The following is a 12148-nucleotide window of genomic DNA, read 5'->3' as shown; positions in this document are numbered from 1 at the left end:
CAGTATCGGATCGGCCGGCCATTATCGCAGTCAATGTAACTGAAAGTCAGGTGCTGCATATAATGAGACATATTTCTAGGCCATAGAATTCAGAGTTCTAGAATGCTTGAGAAATTCCAGAATGTTTTGACACTCCAGCATACTGTACCAGGCAGTGGGAAAGGTATGTTATTTTTACTCTACACAACTTGTACAATCCTTGGGGTGTTTTTTGACAGGGCAGAAGTGAGTTCAATGGTTTTGAAAGAGATTTGCAGAGGGTGGGGTGTAGTGGTTAAATGATTGCTCTCCAATGGTGCAGTGAGGAATGAGCAGTAACTCAAAGTGAGAGGAAAAGATGAAGTGCTGGAGAAGATTGCCCAGCTAGGGTCGCTCTTTGGTATTTTCGTGCCAAACCTGATTTTTAAGGGGCAAGAAAGGAAAGATAAAAGACAGAAATCTCAGACACTTTGGGGGTGAAATTGGATCTTCTTGTACCCGTATTCCAGGTGGGAAATGGGACACACAGGCCCAATTTAGGGGGCCAACTTCCCACGCCAGAACAGCAGCAAAAACACATCCTAAGCTATACTGGATCGGGAGCAGGTTACTTAGTCTACATGTGGCCTATCCAGGATAACAGCTATCCCTCAGTATCGTCAAAAAACAGTAATGTAGCTTGAGAGTTCAGAAGTATTTGGTAAAAGTGAAGCTCTCGTCTGTCGCACAAGATTGGACTACTGTTTCTAATTCATTGAGATATATATATATATATAAGATAGTGAATTTTCTTTCAAGATTGTTTTTGCCATATATTTCTGTTGTCATTTAAAGATGAGAATAATACCATGTAACAGAGGACTAAAAAGATTATTGATTTTATGATTTAAGGCCCATAGGGTTTTTGGATTTGTGACATTAGGCTTGCAGTATTACCAGGTTTTTTTTTACAATAAAACTCATTATCTTGTACACTATAAAGCTTTACTATATCCCTTGGGGAGATTCTCCAATATTGGCTAACAAGCATCACTTGACATAAAACAGATTTCACTCTGATCTCTGGACATACTGGATAGCCTTTAGTGGCTGGCATTGTAGAGTAACAGCAGCAGACTTTGGGACAATCTCCCAATCAAAAAAAGATCATTGGCTTCTGATATCAAATTGCTCTTTTGCTCTTTGTGGGATTAATATTGGATTATTTGCCAGTTATCCTGGATCATAAATGAAGGTGGATTAAGTGCAGGTTTCCAGATACAGCATTAAAATATTTTCCCATGGGCTGGGTGTTAGTGTGATATTTATAATCCTTGTATATATTTCTTTCAAACCATTTTCTGGGAAGGATATATGTACATATTGATCAAAACTGATGCAAATATTATTGCTCTGCTCCATTCTAATTGCTTAATAATCTTTGTATTTCTTTTCCATTTTAAATATGTCCTCTGTTAGGTCATCATCAATATAATAGAGGAAAATGATGAAAAACCCGTTTGTGTTCCACTTACATATAAAGCAACTATTCTTGATAATATTGCTGTTGGCACTAATATCAATAGTTTCAGATTGAGCTGTCAAGACAGAGATTCCAATAACAATGAGATGCGGTTTGAGATTGTATCAGGTATGTTTATCTCATACAATATGAAACATAAATTTGCATAGCAGGGTGATGTGCAGAATTATTTCATATCAAATATTCATAGACCAACCTGAGAAGGGGAATTTGCACGAAAACTTGTTATTGTGTATCTACCTTTACATTTAAATAGGGCTGAGATGAGCATTTTTCTTGTTGATAGTTTCGGAGCATAATTTTACAGTACTACTTTTGCCTGTTTTTTTGTCAGCTGTATTGCATTTTATACAAATTAAAGTTTCAATGGGCTTATGTTTTGTCATTCAGAAACTGACATTCACTACAACAACAATAATTTGCATTTATATAGCACCTTTAAAGTAGTAGAACGTGCCAAGGTGCTTCACAGGAGCGTTAGCAAACAAAATTAGATACCGAGCCACATAAGTAAATATTAGGACAGGTGAACAAAAAGCTTGGTTAAAGAGGTAGGTTTTAAGGAGCATGTTAAATGAGGAGAGTGAGGTCGAGAGGCGGAGAGGTTTAGGGATGGAATTCCAGAGGTATGGGTTAAATGACTGGAATAGGTAGGAACAGAAAAGAAAAGATGTCCCACATCGATGGAACTGATGCGCTTGATGTGGCATTAAGATACATGGAACAGCAAGATTCACCCAAAGATATCATGCTTATCAAGTTCTGACAAAACATGGTGGCATCATCATTTTGTCAGTGAAAGCTGTCTGAGCCTTTTTTTGTCACAACTGATCATTTAGATTTTGTAAAATAAATATTTGTTCCATATAATAGTTTAGCTAATTTTTTCAGAAGATACGATGTATATCTTTAAATAAATACATAAAATAGCAGGAACAATAAAATAAATAAAATGCAGATTAGAATTTTTGGTCTACCAAAAAGGCCCCTGCTTGGACAATGGCTTCTATTTTTTTGGTCTCTGTATGTAAAAGAAAAGCCAGTCAAGACAATAAGGCTGATTTCCAATTGATGTATGTGTCTACAGAAACAGAAACTTAGCGTATCTAACTGCTAGAAACAATTAATGTTTATCACCAGGGTGTTGAGCTATTGTAAGATTTTGGATCACAGGTTACACACAGATTACACAGAGAGTCTTAGGAATTGTAAGGTATGTTATTAAAGAGTGGCAGTTTAAGTTAGGTACTGATGTGCCTTCAATAACTCAAAGACAAGGAGTTTAAAGGATTCAACTAAAGGCTTTTAATCACTAAGAACATAGCAGCATAGCAGGTCTTCCCACATCGGGTTCATCTGGTAGTGAGTGACTCATACAGCTCCTGAGACCTTTATATGGCAAAAGACAGGGGCGTAGCCAATACACACAATAGGAACAAAAGGGTGTGGTTCACACAATACAAGCAGGTAAAATACAAGCAGGTCTGATGAAGGCATATTTCATCACATTCACCCCTTCTACAGATTTAGTCTGTCCGGGGGTGTGATAGTCCTTCCTGAACGTCGCAACAGTACCTCGGGTTCCGACCGGGAGTCCGTGGTGCCCTCCTGGGCATACCCATGTGCCGGGGGTGTTGCAGGTACTTCTGGGGGTGGTGAGGATACCTCTGGGGATGGTGGAGGTTCTTCTGGGGGTGGCGGTGATGGGTCATCGTCGTCGCTTCCTGCTGAGGCGAGGTCCTTTATCGACACGGTGTCTTCACGCTCGTCGGCGTGCTTGACGTACGCGTACTGTGGGTTTGCGTGGAGTAGGTGTACTGCCTCCATGAGGGGATCCGTTTTGTGGCCCCTCACATGCTTCCGTAACAGGACTGTCCCTGGGGTGGAGAGCCACGAGGGTAGGGATACTCCTGAGGTTGATTTGCGGGGAAAAACAAACATCTTCTCGTGGGGAGTGGCATTAGTAGCAGTACACAGTAGCGACCTTATCGAGTGGAGTACGTCTGGGAGGACCTCCTGCCAGCGGGAGGTGGGGAGGCCTTTAGACCTTAGTGCTAAGGTGACCGCCTTCCACACTGTCGCGTTCTCCCTCTCCACTTGCCCATTACCCCGGGGGTTATAACTAGTGGTCCGACTCGTGGCTATCCCCTTTGACAGCAGGTATTGGCGCAGTTCATCGCTCATGAACGACGCCCCCCTGTCAGTGTGGATGTAGTTAGGCATGCCGAACGTGCAAAACAGGTTGCCGAGGCACTTCATGACCGTGGCACTGGTCATATCTGGGCAGGGGTAGGCGAATGGGAAGCGGGAGTACTCGTCCACAATGTTGAGAAAGTACACATTGCGGTCGGTGGAGGGGAGTGGTCCCTTGAAATCTAAGCTCAGGCGCTCGAATGGCCGTGTAGCTTTGATCAGGTGGGCTCGGTCGGGTCTGAAAAAATGGGGCTTGCATTCCGCACAGGTGCGGCAGTCCCTGGTCATAGACCGGACCTCCTCGATGGAATAGGGCAGGTTACGGGATTTTATAAAGTGGAATAGCCGGGTGACCCCCGGGTGGCAGAGGCCATTGTGGAGGCCCTGTAGCCTGTCCCCCTGGATGCTGGCACACATCCCTCGTGATAGGGCGTCGGGGGAGTCGTTGAGGGCCCCCGGCCTATATATTATGTCGTACTCAAACGTGGAGAGTTCGATCCGCCACCTGAGAATTTTGTCGTTCTTGATCTTCCCCCTCTGTTTGTTGTTAAACATGAAGGCTACCGACCGCTGGTCGGTAAGCAGGGTGAAGCGTTTGCCGGCTAGGTAGTGCCTCCAGTGCCGCACTGCCTCCACTATGGCCTGGGCCTCCTTCTCTACCGAGGAGTGCCTGATCTCGGGCCCTTGGAGGGTTCTTGAGAAAAAGGCTATGGGCCGCCCATCCTGGTTGAGGGTGGCTGCTAAAGCGAAGTCGGACGCATCGCTTTTGACCTGGAACGGGATGTTTTCGTCCACTGCCCGCAGCGCGGCCTTCTCAATGTCATGTTTAATGCTGTTGAAGGCGGCGTGGGCCTCGGCTGTGAGCGGGAAGGACGTTGATTTCAGGAGGGGCCGGGCCTTGTCGGAATAATTGGGGATCCATTGGGCGTAATAGGAGAAGAACCCCAGGCACCTTTTCAGGGCCTTGGGAGTGTTTGGTAGGGGTAGCTCCCGTAGGGGGCGCAATCGGTCGGGGTCCGGACCGATTTCCCCGTTTTCCACCACGCAGCCCAGGATACAGAGGCGCGTGGTGCTAAAGGCACACTTATCCTCGTTGTAGGTGAGATTGAGTCTGAGGGCGGTTTTCAGAAATCTCGCGAGGTTCGAGTCGTGGTCTTGCTGGTCGTGGCCGCAGATGGTGATGTTGTCTAGGTATGGGTAGGTGGCTGTTAACTGGTTCTCATCGACCATGCGGTCCATCTCCCGCTGGAAGACCGAGACCCCGTTCGTTACCCCAAAGGGGACTCTGAGGAAGTGGTAGAGACGTCCGTTCGCCTCGAAGGCGGTGTATGGACGGTCCTCCGGCCTAATGGGGAGCCAGTGGTATGCCGATTTTAGGTCGATGGTGGAAAACACCCGGTATTGCGCGATTTGGTTAACCATATCCGCTATGCGGGGCAGAGGGTAGGCGTCTAGCTGGGTGTATAGATTAACCGTCTGGCTATAATCTATCACCATCCGCTTCTTTTCGCTACCCTTAACTACTACTACCTGGGCGCGCCACGGGCTGGTACTGCATTCGATGATACCCTCCCGCTTGAGTCTTTCTACTTCCGATGCAATGAACCGTCTATCCTCCCAGCTGTACCGCCTACTCTTGGTCGCTATGGGTCGACAGTTGGGTGCGAGGTTGGCGAACAGAGAGGGCGGCTTGACCTTCAGGGTAGCCAGACCGCACACTGTGAGGGGCGGCTGGGACCCACCGTAGGTAAGCGTGATACTTTGGTGGTGGCACTGGAAGTCCAGACCCAAGATCACGCTCACACAGAGATCTGGCATTATCAATAGTTTAAAATCTCTGTAATCATTGCCTTTTACCGACAACATAACCGCGCAGAAACCTGTAATTTTTGAGGTATGAGTCTTATCGGCCATGGCGATTTTGCCCTGTGTGGGGACTATCGTTAGAGAAAGTCGTTTTACCAGGCTAGGATGAATAAAGCTTTCGGTGCTCCCGCAGTCAATCAAGCATTTAACCTTGTTCCCGTTTACCTCTATGTCCATCATCGATTTAGACAACGGATGTGGCCTGGATTGATCCACTGTGATCGAGGCCACCAGTGGGTCCTGGAGGTCCGTGTAGTCGGGGCAAGATGGTGGACTCCATGAGGGTGGACAAGATGGCTTCCAAGATGGCCGCTCCCACGGCGCGCACGCGGCAGTGGTGGAGTTGGAGGCGGGGTTCCCTTTCTTCCCGCATTTAAAACAGGTGGTGCCCTTCGCTGGGCACAGATGCCTGGAGTGTTTGTCCTGACCGCAGAAGTAGCATTTCGGGCCCCGATGCATCGCGGCAGTAGTGGGGCTCCTGGGTGGAGGCTGGGGCTCCGATGGTGCTGGGCTGGCCTGAGACCTGGGAGGTGAAGATGGCTTCCAAGATGGCGGCCCCCACGGCGCGCACGAGGCGGAGTGGGCCGCGTGGCCTGGGGAACAGGATTCAGAGTTCCTCTGGGCCATATCCAGCGATCGCGCTATATCTATAGCCTGTTTTAAGTCCAGTCCCTCCTTTTCAAACAGTTTCTGCCGAATATAATTTGAATTGAGGCCCGCAATAAGGGAGTCTCGAATCAGCTCCTCCATGTACACGATGGCAGACACGGCCTTACAGTTACAGTCTCTGCCCAGTACTTTTAGGTTTAGTATAAAGTCCTCTAGTGACTCACCATGCCGCTGCGTGTGAGTAGTCAGAAGATGCCTGGCGTACACCACGTTTATTGGCCGCGCGTAGTGGGCCTTCAGGATGGTGCAGGCCTCCTCGTAGCTGGTGGCATCTTGGATGAGAGGGGAGACCCGATGGCTCACCCATTTTCGCAGGATTCCCAGTTTCATGTCTCCAGTAGCGGTTTCGGCTGCGGCTATGGCAGTGGATGAGTTTGCAATGAAAAATTCGAAGCATTGGAACCAGTTTCCGAACTGTGTGGCTGCGTCTGAGGCATGGGGGTCCAGATCCAAGCGCTCTGGTTTCAGGAGTCGATCCATCTTGGTGTTTTAGTGATTAAAATTGATGTGCCTTCAATAACTCAAAGACAAGGAGTTTGAAGGATTCAACTAAAGGCTTTTAATCACTAAGAACATAGCAGCATAGCAGGTCTTCCCACATCGGGTTCATCTGGTAGTGAGTGACTCATACAGCTCCTGAGACCTTTATATGGCAAAAGACAGGGGCGTAGCCAATACACACAATAGGAACAAAAGGGTGTGGTTCACACAATACAAGCAGGTAAAATACAAGCAGGTCTGATGAAGGCATATTTCATCACAGGTACAACACGCAATCAAGATAGACATAGTAGACATACGACCGTGACAAGCAGTTGGTATCGGACAGATGGCTGGCATGCATGAACAGCTGTTCCCTTCCCTTCACTGTCTGAGCTAAAAGCTCTTTTGATATCTCTTTTACTCTCTTTTTAGGGGTGGGCTTAGGGTAGATTATCAAAGATACAGTCAACAACCTTTCTAGCACACAAACAACAGACAGCTAGTCTGGAAACAAGGTCACCGCCACGGTGCAGAATGTTATAACATCCGCAGTGAACCAAGAACATCAGCAAATTCTAAGGCCTCGATTTTCATTGAGCCGTGGAGGCGGACTTGGAGGCATGCAGGGGTTAAAATCGCAATAACTGGCGGGCAGGACCCGCCTGGTTCCCGACTCCGAGCAATTTTAACTCAGTCGTGTCTGATGGTCCCGACTCCGTCCCGCATCCAACAGGCGGGACTAGTTGTTAAGGCCCTTAACAACCACTAAATGGCCTCTATAATCCTATTTTGAAAGGCCCTTGCAAATTTAACCCTTTTCCCACGTGAAACACGCCTGGTGGGAATCACGAATGTGAAACCTGGTGGGAGCACTATTGGATTGCTGACTATCAACTGCAGGTCAACCATTAAAGAGGAGATTTGATCAGCCATGATTTGCAGGTGGCAGGACTTAGTGGTCTCAGGTCTGGGGCAACTTTTACAAGGCTTAACCACACCTGTGGAAGGTTGGAGCCTCACACCCATCTCCAGTGTGACCTCCTGGGAAACCCCTCTCGCCACCTTCACTCAGCGCTTCCTCAACGGAGGCATATACCAGAAGCATGGGAGCCATTTATTTCCTTCCCATCTGGGCATTAGAGGAGCTCGAGCACCAGCCGCGGCAGCAGCAGAACCAGGAACAACAGCAGCAACAGCAGCAGCAGCAGCAGCAGCAGGAGCGCCAGGCTGCTGCTCACCCACCTGAGGCAGCAAAGGCCAGAAGGGGCCAGCGCCTAGAAGCCCGTCGGCACAGGAGATAACCCCCAAACAGGGTCTACAGACGCAGGGTCAGCTACCTCAACATGTCTGAGCAGCAGTGCCAAAGGCGGCTCTGACTTTTGCGAGAGGTAGTGACTGACATCTGCGCAATGCTACAGCAGGACCTGCTGCCCAGAGGACCAGGTAGACAAGTATTACCGGTGGCCATCAAAGTCACCACCGCAATCAACTTTTTTGCCTCAGGCTCATTCCAGGGATCAGCAGCAGACATCAGCGGCATCTCCCAGGCGGCCACACACACTTGCATCACGCAGGTAACCGATGCCCTCGTGCACAATCACATCCATTTCACCAAGGATCGAGCAAGTGTCACGGCGCGAGTGGTTGGATTAGCTAATCTGGCAGGCTTTCCAAGGGTGCAGGGCGTCGTTGACTGCACACATGTGGCCCTTAGGGCACCCCATCGCGATCCAGGTATTTTTGTCAACCGCAAGGGCTTCCACTCCTTCAACGTTCAGCTGGTGTGTGACCACAAGAAGGAAATTTTGCATGTTTGTGCCAAGCACCCTGGCAGTTGCCATGACTCCTTCACACTGCGCCAGTCTAGTGTGCCTCCGCTATTCAGTCCGCCAGGCCAACTTAACGGATGGCTACTTGGAGACAAGGGATATCCCCTGAGGACGTGGCTAATGACGCCATTGAGGAGGCCAGCCAACGAAGCTGAGGAGCGCTACAACTCCAGCCACATTTCCACCAGATCAATTATCGAGCAAACCATCGGTTTGCTGAAGATGCGCTTCAGATGCCTGGATAGATCAGGTGGAGCCCTACAGTACTCAGCAGCCAGGGTCTCCAGAATCGTCGTAGTTTGCTGTGCACTTCACAACATGGCACAGCGTCGTAGCTCGCAGATTCCTGAGGACCAAGTGGCTCCTCACATATCCTCCTCAGATGAGGAGGAGTGCGAAAACGAACATCCTGCAGAGGCCCATCAACCAGCGGCAGCATTACGTGAGAACATTGCTGCCCGGGATGCAAGGAATGCACTCATCCTGGCCAGATTTGCTTAGCCGAGTCAATCAAACACTTTTGCCTCGCTGCTTCTTACCAGAGCTTTGACAATGGCCAAGAACCAGAGGATTCCTAGCACTCTGACCACCATACTGACAGTTGCAAGTATTCTTAAGGCCTCAATGTGGAAGTCCCAATAGCGAAATGACAGACGCCACAACTGCAACATTTGCCATCAGAATTTTTATGTTCAATAACGACGTGATGGTATTTTTACAATAAACACAACATTGCACCCAAGTGACTACCCTTGTGACTATTTGTGCGGAATTTTCCTCTTACGCGTGCTCCTACGTGGTGCCTCCCCTGTGGCTTCAGCAGATGTGGAGGCCCCTTGCTCACTTTGCTGCTGCTCCTGTCTCGACACCTTTGGCGGGCGTCCTCTGGGGTTGCGAGCCTGTGAGGGCTCGTCAACAGTCTGCTGCTCCTGCGGCTGTGCAGGGGTTGAGACGTCTATCTCACTTGGGTGTGGACTGCGGTGGGGCTCTGACCAAGGGCTCTGCAGTGGCATGGAAGTGTGAGCGCTTGGAGAGGTGCCCCCACTTCCTTGAGGTCTGCCACCAACCTCCCTCTCATGGGTCAGGTCCCCCTCAGCACCTGCAAGTGGCTGGAGAGCACCTTGCTGCACATCAGTGGGGCCATGGGGACCCGTATCTGCAATGGCAGTCCTACTCAGAAGGACTTCCATGAAGGTCTGGTTTCTCTGTTCAATAGATGCCCATCGCTCCTCAAGAGATGTCATTCTATTCTGAACAATGACCATGTTTTCCATACACTGGCGACTAAGCTCCTCCATGGCCGTAGCCCTCCTCTCCTCTACCATAGCCATCCTCTCCTCTACGGTAGCCAGCCTTACCATGGAGGTAGCAAGCGTTTCCACGGACGTAGCCATCCTTTCCTTGGTGAAGCGTTCATGCGCCAATGACTCCACAAAGTCTCTGCTCATGTTCGCTATGGGCTCCTCCATTCGCTCCACACTCGCAGCGACCCTAGAGACAAAACCTGCCAGAGACTCCTACATTTGTGCCTGGAGTTCCATCACCTCTGATCTTATGGATGGACCCAGAGGCAGAGGGTCAACATGCTGCTGAGCCGAGCTGGCAGAGTCCTGCTCCCTCTGAGTAGGACTCTCCACTGCTGTCCCTGTCTCCACAATCTGCTGATGCTCACTTGTGAGCTGTAATACACCAGCTGACAAAAGTCCCACCGAGGTGTGAGTGTCTGCGCTGGTGCTGGGTGCGCTGAATTCTGCTGACGCTGCCCCCTCAGAGGTTGCAGCTTCCTCTGAGGAGTCTGGCTGCTCAGCCTCTTCTTCCTGGCTAGGGGGGACGGATGCTTGTGATGGTCCTGTGGGGGAGTAAAGGAAAGAGTCAGAGATGTGATGCAAAGGCTACATGCACAGAGCTTTTTGCAGATGCTCATAAGTCCATCTGTTACAGTTTCACAATCATTATCAGCGACTCATGCAATGTCAAAGAGAGAGATGGGAAACTTTTCTGTCACCAGCTTGCTGTGTTACACCCGTCTGCCCGTCCCCCACGCGCGAATCATCCTCTATTCCCATAATTTCCAGGACGGCCTCCTCCCAGGGGGTCAGGTGGGCTATTGAGGCTGTTCCTCCTCCTGTCCTGGCTCGCTCTCTCTTGTTGTGAGCTCTCTTTTCCTGCAATGAGGGAGACAAGTGGAGGTTGAGTGAGAATGAAGGAGTGAGTGTAGAGATTGCATAGCATAGATACTTAGAAGGAGACAAAGATGGAGTGAGGTTGCAAGACCAAGGGCCCTCCCTGTGTGTTGTCAGTTGTGTTCAAAGCATCAGAGTGATAGGGAGTGTGAGGGCTGCATGGTGGAATAGTTATGTGAATGTGAGCATAGAGAGAGAGGGAAAGGGTAAGGGTGCATGGATGTCAGTGTCAAGTGGGATGTGGAGGAAGAGACTGCTAAAGCTGAGTGCTGGTGAGGAAAGGCAATGGGGATCAGATTGAGGGTGATGGGAAATTCATACTCACTTTTCCAGTGCGCTGAAAGTCATGAAATCTTTTCCTGCTCTGTATCCAGGTTCTGTGGGTGACTCCCAAGGAGTTGACCTCCTCAGCCACCTGCATCCACACTGCCTTGGTCTGATTGGGAGGCCTGTTCCTCCCTGATGAAGAGAAGAACACCTCCCTGTTGGCCCTAGCCCCATCCACTAATGCCTGCAGTGCCACCTCGTCAAAGCGAGGAGCTGATCTGGCCCTCCCGCTTGTCATATTTGCTGCAACTCCCTCACACTGCACAGTCAAGAAGCTTGGCAGTCTGCAGAAGAAGCAAGGCTTGCTGTGGACCTTAAATGCAGCAGCAATTATGACGTCATCGGAGGGGACTTTCAGTCATGAAAAACCCATTTGCAAAGGCTTCCCACACGTTGGAAATCAATTGGCCAATTTAGTTAAAATTGCATCAATCTCCCACATCCATTTAGATTCATGTGGGAAACACGAAATTCGGATAACACGACACCATCCCGCACCTGAGTTAAAATCACCCCTAAGCGTCTATCCAATTATTCTAACACCAGTCTGAAGAGACTTTTTTGTCTCAAGTTATCTCTTCCAATTCATGATTTCTTACAACTACCACCTTGAGAAGGAAATATCCTTATGGACTACTCACAAACCTCTTTTGACTAATCTAGCTAGTTCTAAGTTATCGGCCCGCTGATATCATTCATGCCCAGGGATGCTGGCTGGCAAGATAAGCTACTTCCCACCACTCGTAGTCCCCTAATTTTCTTATTGCTTTCTCAACTTGGGCGTTAGTTAGTAGGGAGACTCAGAAATCAAGAGTTCCCCCTTCCTTACAGTCCATTCTTCTGAGGGGGAGGAGCAACCTCTGGCCCTTCACACAGGTTTAGTTCCATGTCCCGGTGTTCCAACTCTGCCCACCTGGGGTATCCTCTGTTTCTTCTATCTTTCCTGATCTTACCCCACCTGGGGTCTCCTCTGCGTTGCTTCGGTTCTCCTCTTTCGGTGTGCTCAATTAATTTGTTAGTGCTGGTTAGTCATAGGCATCACTACACAATTGGCTTGTGCATCCAAGTCTTACTACATAGGTTACATATATCAATTA

At 49.1% G+C, this 12148-nt stretch overlaps 1 protein-coding gene across 1 annotated transcript in view; it reads left to right on the top strand.

Annotated features, from left to right (window-relative positions):
• Nucleotides 1-12148, top strand: part of LOC147111047 (cadherin-related family member 3-like) — a 147823-nt gene that overhangs the window by 100705 nt on the left and 34970 nt on the right. The window contains exon 13 of the mRNA XM_086001503.1: nucleotides 1438-1609. Coding sequence (XP_085857629.1) covers nucleotides 1438-1609 — 172 coding nt within the window. The remainder of the gene's footprint in view (nucleotides 1-1437; nucleotides 1610-12148) is intronic.

Source organism: Somniosus microcephalus, chromosome 11 (assembly GCF_052327205.1).
Source record: "Somniosus microcephalus isolate GS21.2 chromosome 11, FLI_Smic_1.0, whole genome shotgun sequence".
NCBI classification, from domain to species: Eukaryota; Metazoa; Chordata; class Chondrichthyes; order Squaliformes; family Somniosidae; genus Somniosus; species Somniosus microcephalus.
The sequence above is the reverse complement of the archived record's forward strand: the minus strand, read 5'-3'. Positions and strand labels throughout refer to the sequence as shown.